The 18091-nt window shown below is 39.0% G+C and overlaps 3 protein-coding genes across 5 annotated transcripts; 1 reads left to right on the forward strand and 2 right to left on the reverse strand.

The window, feature by feature from the left end:
* Positions 1 to 5: 5 nt before the first annotated feature.
* Positions 6 to 6492, reverse strand: poll (polymerase (DNA directed), lambda). 2 transcript variants are annotated; one of them, XM_082536643.1, is made up of 9 exons: positions 6453 to 6492; positions 5166 to 5309; positions 4673 to 4970; positions 4371 to 4479; positions 3877 to 4215; positions 3546 to 3719; positions 2088 to 2216; positions 1264 to 1432; positions 6 to 1167 (listed from the first exon to the last, which is right to left on the reverse strand). In XM_082536643.1, the coding sequence occupies exons 2-9, from the start codon at positions 5278 to 5280 to the stop codon at positions 806 to 808; spliced, it is 1695 nt and encodes a 564-aa protein (XP_082392769.1). In that variant the 5' UTR covers positions 5281 to 5309; positions 6453 to 6492; the 3' UTR covers positions 6 to 805. The 2 variants fall into 2 exon arrangements, with proteins under 2 accessions (XP_082392769.1, XP_082392770.1); XM_082536644.1 differs by having other exon boundaries at positions 5680 to 6486.
* A 209-nt stretch (positions 6493 to 6701) lies between these two features.
* Positions 6702 to 11033, forward strand: dpcd (deleted in primary ciliary dyskinesia homolog (mouse)). Of its 2 annotated transcripts, none has more exons than XM_082537425.1 (6): positions 6702 to 6805; positions 8763 to 8843; positions 8947 to 9071; positions 9124 to 9281; positions 9433 to 9535; positions 9998 to 11033. In XM_082537425.1, exons 1-6 carry the CDS (start codon positions 6742 to 6744, stop codon positions 10100 to 10102), a joined length of 636 nt encoding a protein of 211 aa, XP_082393551.1. In that variant the 5' UTR covers positions 6702 to 6741; the 3' UTR covers positions 10103 to 11033. The 2 variants fall into 2 exon arrangements, with proteins under 2 accessions (XP_082393551.1, XP_082393552.1); XM_082537426.1 differs by having other exon boundaries at positions 9148 to 9281; positions 9998 to 11032.
* A 1147-nt stretch (positions 11034 to 12180) lies between these two features.
* fgf8b (fibroblast growth factor 8b) lies at positions 12181 to 15890 on the reverse strand. Its single transcript, XM_082535537.1, has 5 exons — positions 15627 to 15890; positions 15495 to 15531; positions 14761 to 14941; positions 13205 to 13311; positions 12181 to 12966 (listed from the first exon to the last, which is right to left on the reverse strand). Exons 1-5 carry the CDS (start codon positions 15683 to 15685, stop codon positions 12670 to 12672), a joined length of 681 nt encoding a protein of 226 aa, XP_082391663.1. The 5' UTR covers positions 15686 to 15890; the 3' UTR covers positions 12181 to 12669.
* Positions 15891 to 18091: the final 2201 nt, after the last annotated feature.

The following is an 18091-nucleotide window of genomic DNA, read 5'->3' on the forward strand; positions in this document are numbered from 1 at the left end:
AGACAAACAAGTCGTGTAATCTTTTATTACATTCTGTTATCATCTGTAATATTTTAAAAAAAATACTTAAAACATTCAACATCCTCCTGACATGAACTGAAGGTCACTTCACTCACTTAGTGACACTTATCCCACATTTTTTTCTGAATTTACAAGCCTCTAAAACCTCTTCTGCCAGTATTAGATCACCGTTGTTGTTTAAATTTCACACTTTTAAGTTACCACTGCTACCTCACACCAAAAACATTCCTGGTTCAAACAAGAATATTCAATTTTGTGCAGTAGCCACAGACATTTTGGAGCTAAACACAGGCAACAAACAAGCTTTAGCTTTTTATAAGTTTGGACTACCACCATTCTTTAATTTGCAAAATATGAATTAGCATTCAAGTCAAATAGGGCTCTTGTATAATCTAAGGACCTGTAAAATATACTTAAAATTGTTTGAGTCCAATAATCATTATTCCTTATCATCCATCCATCCATCCATTCGCTACCGCTTATCCTTTTCAGGGTCGTGGGGGGTGCTGGAGCCAATCCCAGCTGTCATAGGGCGAGAGGCGGGACAGGTCGCCAGTCTGTCGCAGGGCCAACGGTGGGAGGAAGCCGGAGTACCCGGAGGGAACCCACGCAGACATGGGGAGAACATGCAAACTCCACACAGAAAGACCCCGGCCTGATGGTGGAATTGAACTCAGGACCTTCTTGCTGTGCGGCAACAGTGCTAACCACCGTGCCACCGTGCTGCCTATTCCTTATCATCATAATTATTTTTCTATAAAACCATAAGCTGATCGTCAAATCATCACCAGTCCCTTTCATGGGGATCTCTGTAGGGTATGCCCAAAAGGCTAAAAACATCTTTCTCTGTCAGTGTGGGAAGTGGAGTGCCACCATGCACCTTCACACTTCCTTGACGTACCACATCTTTGTTCAGTGAGTGCTCTGACAGGCTCATTCTTTTTGTCTTTGCCAAGGCTCTCATTGAACGGTTAAAGTGTGCCGAACCAGTGAAATACATCAGAGCACAAGCAAACTCATTGTAGGGCACTATGATGATATCCAGCCTGCGATGGCGTTGGTCATGCCCCAGCAAACGACACACACCCATGTATTTCTTCTGCTCACCGTTCTCCTCGTGGCTCACCAGGTCATCGGTTAAAAACCCTTAAAGTAAACAGGTCAGAAATAAAGAGATTTTTATTAAAAAAATAAAATAAAATACATGCTTAAGTTTTTCCCATCAACAAAAATGATGCTTACCACTGTCACGGAGTGTCTGTAAGACTTTAGTAAAAATGCCCCTGTGGGACTTGCCATCAGGGTGAGATATAAGTACATCAACATCTCCACATGTGGCTTTTCCCCGACGATAGGAGCCACATGCTATTGCCACTAGGCCAGGGTCGATGGCTTGTGCAGCATCCCTCACCTGCACATGCATGGAAAAGACCGTTAATAAAGCACAAACGCTGTTACCTGCAAAAACATTCCACTTCTTATTGGCATGCTGATATTTTTGTGTGTTGTTTTTTTTCACATTTGCTTGTTTTTGTATGTTTACTGGCAAAAAAAGAAAGTTTTTACCTGTTCCCAGCCAAATACTGGGAGGTAGCCTTGCTAAGGCATCGCATATAATTTTGACAAGCTCAAGGGAGCACACATGCTTTAGCCATCTATCTAATATGCACGCTCTATCTGGCAGCTTTGTAGGAAAAAGAAAATCTAAGTAATACAATATGAAAACAACTAGCGTTGTACTTAACGCTCTGGAGCGAACAGGTATCTGGCTAACTTAAGATGCAGCAAGTTTAAGGATTTACTTTTCCCCTTTGGGATGCTCTACTTCGTGAAAAGGCAGTCTGGTTTTTCCATCATCAAGCAGTCAAGGAAAGCTGACACAAGCTTTTTCCTTCTTCAGACCCTCTTTCTACATTTCTGATGGTTAAAGAAGCAAATCTTATTCAGATATCTCAACTCTGTTTAAACTTGACTAAACATATTAGAGTGGTGAAAGAAATAAAGATATTTCAGTCATCATCACTAAATTATACATGCTCTTAATGTGACAGATGAAGATGCATTACCACTTTTTCTATGGCTCCTGCTTCTTCTCTGGGCATTCGGTCTAGAAAGTCATTGTAGTGCTTGAGTCCTATTTTCTGAGTGTTTGTCAGGTGGGCTTTTGTATGGATATCCTCCAAAGTACGAAATCCCTGAAAGGCAAAATGACATTTTTAAGAAAAAAAAAACTGTTATGTTGGCATTTGCTTACTGATTTTTTAAAATTCTAATTATTAATAAAATTAGAATAAACTAGAATAAAATTAAAGACATTCACAGCCAAGAATGAAAGTGGCTTGAGATTCAGTGTTTCCTGGAACCTTGTTCCGGTAAAATTGATTCATGAGTCATTAAATCTGATATTATTTTGAAGCCTGGCACACCTTCCAGCTGAAGTCATGGAAGCAGATAAACAATCACATGGTCTCACCTGGATACAACTGTTTTTTCCCCCTCAGTCAGATCAAAATGCTGTAGTTTAGTAAACGTATTAGCGGTAAGCAAGATAGTGAACAACAGTTGCATTCAGTTGTTTTGATAAACAAGAAACTTCAAACTCACAGGCAATGTCAGAATACATGTTAGATCAGACAGTGGATCTAAATACGATGTGTCCTTGAGGCTATCTGTTATTTCCTATTTAAATATCACTTCATTTATTTAATATTTGTGGATTGCTGGCTGAATCCAGAAAGAACGGTTAACCTCGGTGCCACAGCAGCATGCAGCTTGTCCACAAAGAAAATAAGCTTACAATTGAATCTATGACTTATTTCTTAGTAACTAATTTCAACCCACTGTACTGTTACATCAGAGTTTAGGATGAACCCACTTGAATTCCTAGTCACAGCTGTACCTTTAATAAAAATCGTATGGAGGAGTAAAATGATACGGATTTCATTTGACTGAAGCTGCTAATTATACAGAGTCCAGAGTATAGCCAGGGAGAATTTTTAAAAGAGCTTTGGCGTAGTAAAACTGACATCTCATAAGTGAGTAATTTTACAGTTTAGAAAACCCAATAATGGTATAACAATACATATTGTAGCTCACATTTTCACCAGAATTTGTTATTTTATTAACAGATTTATGAGAAAATGCAATGACTGTGTTGTTGAAAAATAAATTCCAAAGCTCTTTGTAGACAAACTGTCTAATGGCAACACTGTTTTTACATTATCTTAAATCTTCTGTAGTTCTGCACTGCAATCAGTCAATATGTGCAGCAATACCAGTGCGGCAGAAATTTTACCACCATATCAGTCAGGTTGTTTCATTTTTCAGGCTATAGCCCAAAATTTCAATCTTAAACGCCTTTCTGTTACCTTATATTTCATGAAATAGAAGTCAATATCATATCACTGTGTTGTAAAACATATTGTAAGACAGAAAAGACACAGACAACATAATTCACTAACAACTTTTTGTGCGGGGTACAATCTTTGTACTTCAATCTCCTATACTAATATGTGAGTTTTCACCTGTTGGTACCACAGTTGTGCAGTTTTAGTTCCAGCACCCCAGATGTTCATGAAAAGCTCCAGCACTGGCACAGCCTCACCGATGTGATCAAGCTTCCGCAAATGACCGCTCTCCATAATCTCTTCAATTTTGTCAGCCATGCGTTTTCCTATTCCTGGGATCTGACAAGCTTCCTGAGACCAATGGGAAAAAATGTAATTTAAAAAAAAAAAAAAAAAAAAGCTAGACAGTCCTTGTATTATCACAGAAGATAAAACTTACAGTACACAATGACATATGCAGGTAATCAGCAATCTAAACATTGCATTTAAAGTATCTGGGTAAGGCTACCTGATATGATGTAACGGGTTTATGGTAGCTTTTCAGTGCGTTGACAGCCTTGGAGTAGCCCAGCGCCCTCCACTTGTCCCCCTGATGCGTGTAGGCCTTGGCCAGCAATTCAAGTTTGTCTGTGATGTGCTTGTTGAAGTTATTACTTTTGGACTGAGAGGACTGGGCACAGACCCACTTCCCCGATACTGGCTTCTGAGCAGCAGTATCTGGACCAAGGGAGAGGCTGGGGCCAGGAGTCTCCTCTTTGGGGTGCTGGCCAGTGATGAGAGCTTCCAGATCACTCTGAGAGACGGCGTCTTCTTCTCCCCGCACTTCCTCTTTGCTGTCTGGGACTGTCTGAGGGCAGGATGTAATGTAAAATAACTGTTTCTGTTTCTTGCGTTTGGGGTCTAAACTTTTTCCCCTGACTGCTCCAAATGATTACTAACTGAAAGACTGAAATGCACCAAGAAGCTGCAAAACAATGTTTTCAACATGATCTGGAAGTTTACCATTTCTGTGTTCTCCTCTTGATCAGTCACTGGCTCGATCAGAGTTTCTGCATCAAGTTTGATATTTAGTGACTCTTTTTTAATTTCTTCGTGCTTTGTTTCAGAGTCACTAAGTGGATAGAACATAAAATGTCATTACAATACAAAGCTTAAAACATATATTACTGTCAACGAGGTAAATGTAAAGTACAAATAAGCTGACACACATTTTCTAATGTTTGTGAGAATATCTTGGGATATTCATGCAGCAGGAGTACAATTTTACCTTTAACTTTCAAAGAAAGCATTTTTAGATCACAAACCTCTTGGGTGACAGAAGGCTGTAGCTGGCTATATCTAGCAGCTGTTTCTCACTAATGCACAAGCTCAGCCAGGTACATTTTACCAGTTGGACTCCAGAGGGCATACAATTTACTTTCAGCAGGCGCAGAGCCCTTTCGCTGTCCACATTGTCGTCCACAACAACATGAGTGACACCGGGACACAGTGAACTCTCTGTTCGTCCCCCATTCTGCTGAATTTGTCTTTGGAAAATCTGGCATCTGGCATTTCCTATTCCAGCAGGCAGAAGGTACACCGTCACTCCATTAAAAGTGTTTCCTGAGGCAGAAAATGTTAAAACAATCCCAGTAAACAAATATTTTGCATTCTGGCACAGTATTCATTTCTCTCTTAATGTAATGCAGCCTTATTTATATTTTTTCTATGTTGTGCTCCATTTAAAAAAAATAAATAAATAAAAAAAAAATCACTCTTTCTGTAATGTGGACGCATGCGTGCAAACACTGTAACCACCTGTGACATCACAGTCATCTGCTGTCTTCTTCAGTGGGGGTGCATCCTTCCCCTGTAGCACTTTTGCCCTTTTGACTTTAGAAAAAGCTTTCATGATACCATGACGAGGCTCCATCTTTTCTGGTGATAGGAGGAGCAAGTGGCCTGTGACGTAAGAGAGAATTATAACACTGCAGTCTAAAGCTGGGAAACAAACACATATTTGGAAAAAAAGTAAAGTAAAATAATTTTAACAGTGATTCAGTCCAGTTTGCTGACATGAGAAAATGGACTTAATTTAGTGTGTGGAAATGTCAAGTAATTTATTGTTCCCTTAACATGTCCTTTAGTGGAATGTATAACCCATCTAAAAATGTTGCAATTATGAGAGACATTTAAGTAATTTTCTAATATTTTGAATTTAACAGCAATTTTAGAGCAATTAGTTTCACAGAGCCTGCTGTCTGAGTTATCAGTACTGGCATTTATAAAAGCCAATAAATGATCATTTCAGAAGAAGACACTTTAAAAGCACCCTTCACTCATGAGTGATGATAGTGTGTCGCTTGTTCTCCAGAGGGCACTCTGCAACTTCCTTGTTGACAGCACACTTGTTTGGAATCCCACAAACAACAACCCTTTAGAGTCAGGCAGAGTGTATACTGCACATAACTACACAAAAATGTTAGGGAAATCTATTCAGATTTCATGTGTCTGAAAGAAAACAAATATTGCTTCATATAACAGGATGCAGAAGTTTTAAATCTTATTCTGGTCAGAACTTTTTGTTAAAGAGATCTTAATGATGCATTGGTGTGTGAGACACATTTAAAGGGTTAAGCTCAAGGGTTTGGTAGGATGAACTTTCAGCTATGTAGCAGTTTAATAGCATTATAATCTCACATAGATTTTGTACAGTACAATGCTTCACTCTGAAATGCAAAGTAGCATATAATACTCCAGTGAGAAGACATCTGTCCCCCATTACTTTGTCGCGTTACACTACTGCTATTTGACTGGTGTGTCAATTTTCTTAACCCCTACTACGAAAATAAATTTTTCTTAGTTACTGCTTTAAAACTACTCTCTGTACAATGGATACTCTTGACAGATAGTCTGCAAACCGTACACTATCTTTAGCTGAAGCTGACGTTAGCAATAGCCAAGAAATCAGTATTTAGATTATTACAATTGTAGTATTATCTCAATATATATAAACTAAATTTAAAAAAAATCTAAAGTTTCCCTGCATAAGTGCATGTTTAAAGTTGTTTTAAACGCTTGAAACTCTAATGTTTTGGATCTTACCCCTGATCGCATGGAACCATACATACAGGAACGTCAAAAGACGGACAACGTTCAATTTAAACGTTTTACTTCCGGTTCATCGAGTATTTAAATTTTGTTAAAATGTATCATAATCCCTGAAGTGACATATTATGTTTTGATTGAAAAAAATAATTGATTCCAGTAAATTCATTGATAATTTTTTACCTATTATATAAATACTTTTGTAATTTGCTTAATGTACTTATCGCGGTTGCTTTGGTTACGGGTTGAATCCGGAAGTGGCTCTATAGAAACATTTGTTTGAAACATGGCTGTGCAGAGCTGGAGTGATATTCTAAAATCGTCAAAGAAAACGGCTTTAATACATGATGGTAAGTGCAAGAAGTAAAATGTGTTTTTAATACAGAGACCTGTTTTTCTCGTTCCCCCAGAATTACTTTCATTTTAAGCATTTTAACTCAGTCATCTCAACTTCGCACACAGCGGTACCGCTAACATGTAATATAAGTAGGTAACAAGCAGGTGGTACAGGTGGTATTGAACTCCATTGAGGTTGTTTTTGCTTTAAAATTACAAGAAATGGGTGTCTTTTTAGTAAAACAGCTAGGCTCCAAATTGTAAAAAATTAAGATAATATGTCCAAAGTAAAGATGTGCTTTTCTCTAGATGTCAACGGCAAGCTAGTCAGGCATTTGCACTGCGCACATTGTTACTTCTCTTTCTTAAGTGAGTTCACCTGCTTGACTATTTAAGCCTGTTGTTCTTATTTGTAAATTACGGTTTGATCCTAAATTTGTAAGGAAAATATACACACACCGGATACTTCCCCTTACCCCCTTACTGGCAGAACTGCCTCAATTCTTCATGCCACAGATTACATAAAGTGCTAAAAGCAGTTCTTAAAGATCTGGGTCCATATTTACATGAGAGCATCGCACAGTTGTGCAGTTTTGCTGACTGCACATCCATGAGGTTCTATCACATCCCTTAGGTGGTCTACTGGACTGAGATCTGGTCACTGTAAAAGCCATTTTAGTACAGTGAACTCATTATCACGTTCAAGAAACCAATATGAGATTACCTGAGGTTTATGACATGATGTGTTATCCTGCTGGAAACAGACGTCAGAGGATGCAGTATTGTTACAAAGAGATGGACACGGTCAGCAACAATAGTCGGCCTTTAAATGATGCTCAGTTGGTACCAAAGGGCCCAAAGTATACAAGGAAAATATCCCCTACAACATTACCCCACCACCTGCAGCACAAACCACGATGCTTCTATGCTTTCATGCGTTTGAACCCACATTCTGTTTCTGTTATCCGAATTACACTGCCCTAATCTGAACCTCAATGCTCTCTTGTCCAATTTTTCTGAGTCTGTATGGATTATAACCTCAGTGTCTTGTTCTTACAAGAATGACATGCACCATGGTCTTCTGCAAGTTTCAACATGCTGTGTTCAGAGATGTTCTTCTGAATATGTTGGTCGTAACAAGTGGTCATTTGAGTTACTGTGACCTGCTTGGCTATTCTCTTCTAACCTCAGGCATCAACAAGCCATTTTAATGCTGAGAACTGCTGCTCACTGGATATTTTCTCTGGATTCTCTCTAAACCCTAGAAATGTATGTGTGAGAAAATCCCAGTAGATCAGCAGTTTGTGAAAATGCTCAGATCAGCCTGTCTGGCACAGATAACCGTGCAACTTTTGAAGTCACTTAAATCACCTTTCTTCCTCATTGCGAAGCTAGGTTTGAACTTCAGCAACTCATCTTGACCATGTCTACATGCTTAAATACACCGAGCTGCTGCCATGTGATTAACTGATTGGATATTGACATTGAAAGGCAGGTGTACCTATGGAGTGGCCAGTGAGAGTATATTTTACATATATCATGACAATGATCAAAATTAGAGCTGGGTAAGGACTTAATTTAGTTGGGTTTGGCATGATTTCTGTTGTTGTAGTGAGTAGAGAGTAATTTGTTTACTAATACTTAGGAATTCGCCTGTATGTTGGCTGAATGTCGGTATCTGTTGATATTGGTTCTTTTGACTAAAAATCAGTATCACAAATCAGTGTGATGAAGAGCAGATTTTTTTTTTAAAAACAGGTCAATTATTTATTTAGATTTAATATATTGGTGTTCCTGGTACAATAGTTGGAGATAAATAATAAAGAATAAACAACAAAATAAACTGACTGAAAAACAAAGATCTGAATCAGCTATTGGGACAACTGTTTTGCAGCATTGGTATTTGCCTAGAGTTTTGCAATTGATGCATATCTGCTTATATGGCTCAAATTTGACTTCTTTTTTGTGCAGGAAAAAGGAAGATCCACTATCTCTTCACAGATGGAAAAGAAATGGCAGAAGAATATGACTTAAAAACAGATGAGCTCCTCGGTAAGCCACATGTTTTGAGTTATACACAGCTGAATGGTGTTAATTTCTACAGTTTCATGCATTGGATCAGTTTGTGTCTCATAAAGCATTTGATACATTTCAGTGAGAAAATGGCGCCATAAAAGCACGCTTGGAGTTCAGGGCTTGTGGCTGGTGGAGGTTGGGGAGCCCCTTGCAGGTCCTGTTGCATCTTTGGAGTCTGATATGATCAAAGAGAACAGCTCAAATGTAGGTGTTAACGTTTTAATTAGATCTCTACTTTTGACTTACATTTGTGAAGTTCGTCTTCATTTTGTTTGCGCAGCCCATATTCATGCGTAAAGACACAAAGACCAGCTTTCAGTGGAGGATCCGCAACCTTTCCTACCCCAAAGATGTCTTCAGTGTTTCAGTGGATCACTCTGAGAGATGCATCATCATCAAAACCTCAAACAAAAAGTAAATATGCATGAGAACACATCTGTGCACCTATTTCTGTTTTGTTCACTGGTTGCATTGAAGTCCCTGCATTCTCCCTATAGATGGCACTGTTTACAATACGTTTGTCCCGACAGTTCAGCTTTGTGACATCCTTCCCATGTCTTCCCAGGTATTACAAGAAGTTCAGTATTCCTGATCTCGACCGCAGTCAGCTACCATTAGACAACTCCGCGCTAAGTTTCACTCATGCCAACAACACTTTAATTGTTAGCGTAAGTTTTGCATACCAGCAATTGATATATATATATATATATATGTATGTATGTATGTATGTATGTATGTATGTATGTATGTATATGTGTGTGTGTGTGTGTGTGTGTGTATTTTATGCAATTTTATCATCAGTTTATGATAAAGTATAGTATACCTGCACTGTTATTAAAAGAATATATATGTACAAAATATGTTTTTGTCCACACATTCAAAGAAAATGTATCTCTCTCTTTTGCAAAGAGACATAAGAACAGTTTCACTTTATTGTTTAAGCACTATATGCCAATCATGAGAGTGAAGAATTGTTTCTTTTCTTTTTTTTATTTCCCACGTTTATTTTTCGTGCTCACAATAATTGCTTCAATCACTTTGTGTGTTAATTTTTTCAGACTTTTTTATGAAGACACTCAATAATATGCATAAATAAAATCTGTTATTATTATTTTTTCTCTGTTGTCCAGTACGAGAAACCCAAAGAGATCTTAACCCTTGAACAAGAGCTACTGAAGGAGCTGAAAAAGCTGAAGGGGAGTGCTGACGGGGACGTCGACTGCAAAACCCAATGAATTCTGCCTGTGGGAGCCAGGGAATAATTCTGGGTTGCATTTAGAGCAGAACCTCGCAGCATCATTTTCCAGTCACGTATGAGCTCTCATTTATTTCTTCTGTACTTAATCCCTTCATTAAGATTCACTGTGCCTTGTCCCTTAGCTTAATGTCTAATTGTCTTAATTAATTTGGTGGAATTATATGTCTGGAAATGTGTCCAGCCATTTATGTTTGATACAGTGATATTTAGTAAAATATATTATTAGTAGATTTAAAAACTTTGTGGTTTAATTTTTAACCCAAATTCTTTGGCTGACAAAAAATAATGTCAGAATCTGTTTTTGCTTCTTTTTACCAAACCTACTGTGGAGAAGTTTTGTTGGGGGGGTCACATAACCTACCGGCCTCCTTCCATTGATGTCCTTGTAAAACACTCAAAACACACAAGGCTTCATCCCTGTTCGTTCCGAGGTCACAGTTACGAGGACATCCCATTTGTGTTAAATGAATACCCTCATGTTCCTTGTATGTAGTGGGCCACCCTGAAAGCCATTACTGAAACTTGCGTTACCATTTCCCTTTACAAGAGAAGGCGATTCTGACTTAGTGGTCTATGTCCAAAGTGCCGTAGACATAAGTAAGAATTAGATGCAACTGTTTTTGCAGAGCTTTATTTCAAATTTCTATGAAATTTGTGTTTGTTTGTTTGTTTGTTTGTTTAACGTGAAGGAATGTGAAGCTGAGATTTTATATCTTTGAGAAACTTAAATGTTTGTGTATACTGTACGCTGAATGAGGTTTATTAAAGTTGGGTATTTCTCTATTTTTTTTTCTTTAATCCGAGTTCAATTAAAGAAAAATTGAAAAATTGTTGGCTGGTGAGGAATACTTAGACAGTGGACAACAAAAGAAGTAGTGTGTTTAAAGGAGACAATGGCATTTAAATATAGATTGTTTGAACCCTGTGATTCCTTGCATTTTTTACCACTTGTCCAAACCCAGAGAGCAAGTGCAGAAAGCAGAGACAAAACCACAGGTCTCTCTCCCTCACTATTGTGCTTTGTCTTCATCCAGATGGAAAGAACAAGAATATAAGAAAACATTTCAAAACCAGCTGGCCCTGTCGCTTTGTAAATTCTTGTGAGGGGCCTGACTGTCAAAATGACAAAAATAAATTCGTACGTAGCGTTTGATAGTTCGGTCTTGGTGCCAAATGTTGATTCTGATTATCTTAAACATAATGAAGGTTTCTGCTGCTGAGTAGCGTTCATTTAGAAGTCTTAATTTTCTTTAATAATTAACTGTTCTCAGAGTTTCATCTACTGTCAAAACAGCTAACAAATTGGACATCCAGCTCCAACATTGTGGGAGCTCTGTTCAGGGTCTTCTTCCTCCCCTGTCATTTGGCCTCTGATGGTCATGCTCAGCTGCTTCTGGGAAGAGGGTTTCTTTCCTGCCTCCCTTTCATTACCGAATGCCTATTCCCAGCCATTCCCCCTCTTTCAGTTGATGCCACAGTTTGCCACACAAGCCCTGGTGCTTTTTCTGCAACCCCTCAACTCCCTCTTCGCTGCCTCGCCACCTCCCCCCCCTCAAAACCCCTTACCCCTCCCTGTGTGACTGGCTTCCTTTTTGATAACTGACCCCTCCTCGTGTTATTATTCGAACCCACTATTGTATAACATGCCCTTTTATATGAGGTTTCACAAAGGGCCCATTTGATCAGAGGGTTACGGTGTGCGATCGTGAGAAATGCAACTACATGGTGGTAACCTTTGTTTGGGCCAAAATGGTGGGCTGACCTCATCGCTTTTAATGCATAGCTTGGGCCATTCAGGCCCAAGTCTCACTTGCTGAGCACATTGAATTCAGTAGCCTGTCACAGATATTGCCTCTCAGTTATCTGGGTCTCCAGCTTGAAGAAGAAGGTGGAGAGAACTGCAGTTTTGGGGGGATACCAGCATCGCACGCTAGCTTTCCATCCCAATATAAACACACAAGAGAAAACCAGAGCAGCCTGTGATGTCGTTCTTTAGTGGTTTTAATATACACTCTACAATAAATATTTCCATCATTTGATGTAATTTACATTTTTACAGTAAAAATATATTTATATATGTAGAAAAAAAACAGGTTACATAGTCTCCAAAATGGCCTCATAAAGGCAAGATAGCATGTCAGCTGAAAGTCAGATGCTGTAACCACAGATAGCTGCCGTGTCTAGCTTCATTATACTCATTTAAACATTCTTTGTTGCTGAGCTGACTAACTTCTAACAAAGGGTTTTCATTCGTGAAATTATTGTTGAGCTCTCCTGTACTTTAAATGCCTCCTGATTTAATAAGAAAATAAGCGTTCTACAGTTTGTCTGAATTGGAAAAAAATCTAACAGATTAGATAGTCAATGTTTACATACAAGCCAGTACAAAAAACAACAAAAAATTATATATCGAATCCAAAAATGAGGCAAAAAGTGTATTGGCACTTGACAGGAAAAGTTAGTTTGCATGAAGCACATGGTTTTCTCTTGTAGTGGTTCTTCTGTGCTGGTTCATCCACGGTTCTCCCTCAGTGGTTTCAGTCCTCAGCGTCCCCCTGAGCGCTGGTGGTGGGAATGTTTAGTCCGCTTGTTGAAAGGGTGCGCGGGGACAGGGAGAGGAAGAACATCAAACGGTCTCTTCTCACTCAGCAAGTGCCCCCTGGGTAGACGCTTCATGAAGTGGGCCTCCCTCTGGTGTTGCTTGGTCTTGGAGGCCTTCCTGGGGCGGCCCTTGCGTGTAAAAGCCATGTACCAGCCCTCGTACTTGGCGTTCTGGAGTGCAGTGTAGTTGTTTTCCAGAACAATCTCGGTGAAGATGCAGTCCTTGCCTCGCCCTTTCCGCTGAGGAAAGAAAAAGACACGAGAAGCTGAGACACATTTGGACAATCTCCAGGAATCAGAAACACCATCTTTATTTCCAGACAATGAAATATCTCTCAAAACCGAATTTGTTCCGGCTTTGAATGAGTCTCAACAATGTATTGCCATAAGCTTGAAATCTGCAAAATACATTTCCAAGGAACACTTCACAATGTCACTGTCGTCTTATGCAGCCACAGAACTATTATTTCCAGATTACCTTGCCGATCAACTTCCCCTTCTTGTTCATACATATGTAATATCCTGTCTTCACCCCTTTAATACGAATGCGACTTCCAAAAGAATCCGTCTCCACTTCCAGTTTAGCTGCATAGACAAAGAAAGCAAATGTATAATGAGTTGATACAGTCTGGTCACGGTGCAAGCATGCAGACAAACGACCTCTGCATTTCTTTTTTCTGGGTTTTTTTAATGCATGGCAGAAAGAATATGAAAATTTATCATCAGCATTAAAGAAAATCAAAGTCTTCTAAAAAAAAAAATCATGACCAGTCTACTAAAGATGACATAAATTCTCTCTAAGCCCTTTTTTGTAATCCAGCAGCCACCTTTAACAAAGCATGCTAACCTTCCAAAATAGCATCAAATGATAGTGATTTTGTACGGCGTGATTGTTTTCGAATGTCTGTAAATGCTGTGCTGTGATGCAGCACAGACTGGGGATAAAGGAGAGAGTGAATACTGCGGTCAGAGACACAACCACCGAGCACAGAGCAACGGTCAGATTTGGGCCAGTTACAACAGTGACACCCACTTAGGATGTGTGGAGAGTGTATGCATGGCTGACTCTTGCTCTCTCTGTGAATGTGAGTCTAGGCAAAAGAAATTTAAAAGACAAAAGTGCACACAGGAGAGGACTGGAGAGGAAAAGGTATAAAGTGAAGATGCTGACTTCACCGCTCCTTGTAAACTGAGTCATACATTGAGTGTAAAGCAATGAAAATTCCTCATAAAACCAGCCTCCAAGTAGCAGGCATCATGCATTGAGAGGTGGATGGATGGTGGCGGTTGTGGTGGAAAGATGCCTAGACGCACCAAAATTTTGGTGACAGAAATTATGTTTCCTTTTAAGTTTAAGATCTTTTTTCCTCCAGTTAAATGTTAAGAAAAATGTCCCTGCTGAAGTCCATCATAACAGGTGTCACAGACTTTCTGCAACACCAACACACTAAGAAAGAATTCATCTGCACAAGACATAAAAGATGGCAACACTGATGCCACTAACAATTTTTGCAACTGTGGCTTCTGTTTCTACTGGCTCAAACGGTTTTCCACAGGCGGCCAAAAATGACATAATTTATGCTGCTTTTCAACACCGTCCTGCGCGCCATTGAACTTAAACAATTCCGGTGTTTGTAAGGTGAACATGTTTCGTATTTTACTGTTTTCCTGAGGTTTAAAGGCACTGAAATGTAAGAAACGATGGCCTTTAACTGTCATGGGGTTTGACTGATCTGGCCATAATACACGGGCTTGAAGAAGTAAAGTCGCTCGATCATTTTAGAGACAATAAAAAGTGATTCCCCTGAACGGATTAACATATGTGCATCGTTTAACTACCTATTTATTGCATAAACTACAGTGAGCCTAAATACATTATCGCATGCGTAAATTTGGAAAGGTTAATGGTTAAGTGAGACTATTCAGCAACTATTTAAAAATAAATCCCCAAAATATATAAATATATTTTTGTTTTTTTAACTATAAGATTTAGTCCTCCCTGCTGGTCTTATTTAGCGATCACTTGTATCTAACCGTGTGCCGCTCCGTCTTCTCCGTTGGCGTTCACCCTCTTGTTGGCCAGGACCTGGACGTGTTTCCCGCTGGTGCGACTGTACAGCTGGTAGGTTCGGGTCAGCCTGCGGCTCATCCGGTCCGATAGCCGGCTCTGCTCGGTAACGTGGTGCTTGAAATTCGGAGGGGACTGCACGGTGTTCTGTCGAGAAAAAAAACACCCCGAACACGTCAAGGCAAAATATTTATTTCACCTGTCTGGAAATAAAAAGCCCGTCAAGTCACTGAGCCAAGGCCCCTGCCAACAGTTCATCATAGCATTAGTCATTTTTAAATAAACCCAAAATAAAATTGGGTTATTATGAGTCTTTTCGGAGATGCTTTCAAGAAACCTCGTGGATGACATTTCACTCTGTAGGTTGTTTTTTTTTTTACCACCGTTGATCTTTCACCCCTTCATGACTTTCTCTTTTCCCCTCATTTCAGCCGTTCGCCGTCCACATGTGTTTTAACAATTACCTTTTAGGCTGGAGCTTACCGCTTTTCAAGATGTTTGAATTGTTGCCAATTGCCATAGCACTCATAATAAAATGTTTTCATTGTTATTGCAGCCTATTGGAGAGGTGGAGGGAGTGGGCTATAAGCTGCTAAGCACTGCGCCTTTGGTACCTGTTAAGTTTTGTTCAAATTAATTAGCCTATAGAACTTTATGCAGCGTTAGTGTCTTTTTTTATTGAAGTGAAAGTGTGCGTTACCTGTGCGTAAAAGCAAAGCGCCGTGAACTGAAGTAACCTGCGGCAAAGACAAAATCAATTAAAAGCTTTAACTTGTTGCTCAGAATGTATGATTTACACAGAGAGCTACATGAAAAAAGATGTTTTACTTACAGATAACCTAACCTCGAAGTTCTCAGCCTCATCTTGTAATAGTTCAAATATTGCTTCATGAATACTCCACTGATTCGCTGCTGGAAGCTCTCGGAAATAAAGTTGCTCCTGAAGGGGATTTCAGCTCAGTTTTATCCCCCTCTTGTTACGCATAGAAAGTGATACCCGTGGCAATTAAGAGATCCAAAACTGTCAGGGTCCCATACAGGTACGGCATCTACGCTCCATTCTACTTATAGGATAGGGGGAAAAAAATGGACGATTTAAAAGCGTTAATCCAAACTTTAAAGTCCCGAGAAAGCGTCGCTTTCACCAAACCACCTCCATTAAATCCTCTTTGTGACACTCAGTTGTTCAACAATGAAGATTTAAAGTAGAATGAATCCCACTTGACTTGCTTTGCCACCGCAGTGAAGAGTTTTAGTTTTACGCACCGATCTTTACGCACCAGCGATAAGATGCGTAGCCTACCGTGGGTTTCCTAAAAAGAAAGGTGATTCGATATGAAGGAAAACTAGTGAATGAATATCACGAATACTAGCGCCGCTCAGTTTGCTTAAAGTTTTCAAGCAATGTCACCACAACTGTCTTTCTATAAGATGCGCAGATAGTAAAGCTCCTGCTTCAACCTTCCTCCCACACGTGTATTTCTTGTGGTTGCCTCCAGTCCGCATACAGCATCTGTCTCCCTCTACATTTAAATACTTTAACTTGCGGGAAAGTCAATATCCTCGGTGAGAGCAGGCGGAGCGTTCAGCCTGGAGCCAAGTTGAAACCGAATACTTGTTAAGTTACTTAGCCTGCAACTATTTGGTTGCAAATCCATAAACACCGCATTCATCAATGAGTTGACTTTATAATTAAACACCTTATGAGATGAAATATAAACTAGATCCTGTCACGAAAAAATCGGCTTATTTGCGGGTAAATTGGTAGACCTGATCTACAGAAATCTAATAAAAACAGGCCCTTCAAAATCTTTTAAACCAAGCGTTTAATCACAGTCTTACACATTAATCTTATTCACGCACATGTTTTGATCTTGCAGTCAGTGCACTTTGTTTTCTAAAAGCAGAAATGTCCCCTTGAAAAAAAAAATCCTTGGCATGTACTTAAGAAAAGCTACAGTTACATTAACCTATTCCCTGACTGCAGGTTAGAGGTTGTTTGGTGGTCCCTCAGGACACACCTCGATGTACTTTTTCATCCTACATATGTAAGTAATATGTATTCCATGTGAACGCATGACACAGAATGGTTTTCACATAACATCTAAAGCCTTTGCCATGGATACAAATGCTCTCTCACTCAAAATCACTCTTCCACAACTTTTCACAATCATGGTTTGATTTTGAGAAGTGTGTCCTGGCCCATGTGTGCTACTTGCAGAGGATAGTTTCATACACTACATCATGCACTTATATTGTAATTATTCTTTGTGACAGCAAAGCAGCAGCGTTTTCTTCAAGGGAAGATCACTGTTGCATAATTGTCTCATGGGTAAAATGGGAAACTTCAAACGCAGCTTTTCAAGTATAAAATCTACAACTGAACGAATGACCCCTTGCAATCTAACATATAAAATAAAATTAGGACTCATTTAATTAAAAAAAAAATCAGATATATTTTTATATGTCATTCTTGCTGTCATGTAACTTTTGCCTGCCTTCAAAATTTCAGGAGGATTTTATATAAAAAATGTTATATCATTTCTTTGTCACTTGGACTGATAAAGCTTCATGTTTGCTTCAGATGAACTTTGGTATATTTTTGAGTTGAATAATTTCTGGAGACTTTGTCGCCAGCTTTTTTACATCACAAGCACATTAGGAAGTTGACCCCCTATTTTTAGCTAACACATTAGAGAATAAAGGAGAAACAAATACAGTGAAAAAAGGTTTCAGTGTACAGTATAATTAATATTTTTAAGCAGACTTAAAAAAGTCAGCCCAATGTCATTTGTAGACGTGAGGAGAAATACAGAGAAATGTGAAACAAATGTTACTTCAAACCCCTCTTCTTGACTTTTTATTGCTCTTGTGTGTGCAGATAAAGCATTAATCATAAATAGAGAAATGACCGACTAAACACACAATCATAAACTGCCTTCTAAATCTCTACTGTATATCTTAGCCCTCACAATGCTGCAAGTGAAAGTAAATTTAGGTAACTCCGGCAAATCAGCCTTGATAACTACACTTTAAATCAGAATAATATTGTTAACAGTATAGTTTTACAGACTTCAGGCCTCAAATCTGATTATCGTCCTAATGAGCCAAAGCAGAGTTCTGGCTTTGACTCTTACCTGTGAGACTTAATACAAGCAGGCCCATGTTCTTTGTGCGAACAGGATGGGAAACTATTGCACCCTTCACACAGAACAGCTGTACAAGAGTAAAATATAATACATACATAATTATGTGAGTTTGGTCAACGTCTTAGTTGTAAATCAGTCATTTTAGCCA

Source organism: Aulonocara stuartgranti, assembly GCF_965226115.1.
Source record: "Aulonocara stuartgranti genome assembly, chromosome: 6".
NCBI lineage: Eukaryota > Metazoa > Chordata > Actinopteri > Cichliformes > Cichlidae > Aulonocara > Aulonocara stuartgranti.

What these genes read in the sequence shown, in the direction of transcription:
- fgf8b (XM_082535537.1), bottom strand. Translation starts at nt 15,685, where the DNA reads ATGAAGCAATATTTGAACTATTACAAGATGAGGCTGAGAACTTCGAGG. An exon ending in ACTTCGAGGTTAGGTTATCT is followed by an intron (nt 15,532 to 15,626) that starts GTAAGTAAAACA and finishes TCTTTGCCGCAG; the next exon opens with GTTACTTCAGTTCACGGCGC. An exon ending in CGCTTTGCTTTTACGCACAG is followed by an intron (nt 14,942 to 15,494) that starts GTAACGCACACT and finishes TTTTCTCGACAG; the next exon opens with AACACCGTGCAGTCCCCTCC.
- poll (XM_082536643.1), bottom strand. Translation starts at nt 5,280, where the DNA reads ATGGAGCCTCGTCATGGTATCATGAAAGCTTTTTCTAAAGTCAAAAGG. An exon ending in CACAACTGTGGTACCAACAG is followed by an intron (nt 2,217 to 3,545) that starts GTGAAAACTCAC and finishes TTTGCCTTTCAG; the next exon opens with GGATTTCGTACTTTGGAGGA. An exon ending in ACAGACACTCCGTGACAGTG is followed by an intron (nt 1,168 to 1,263) that starts GTAAGCATCATT and finishes GTTTACTTTAAG; the next exon opens with GGTTTTTAACCGATGACCTG.
- dpcd (XM_082537425.1), top strand. Translation starts at nt 6,742, where the DNA reads ATGGCTGTGCAGAGCTGGAGTGATATTCTAAAATCGTCAAAGAAAACG. An exon ending in AACGGCTTTAATACATGATG is followed by an intron (nt 6,806 to 8,762) that starts GTAAGTGCAAGA and finishes TTTTTTGTGCAG; the next exon opens with GAAAAAGGAAGATCCACTAT. An exon ending in ACAACACTTTAATTGTTAGC is followed by an intron (nt 9,536 to 9,997) that starts GTAAGTTTTGCA and finishes TCTGTTGTCCAG; the next exon opens with TACGAGAAACCCAAAGAGAT.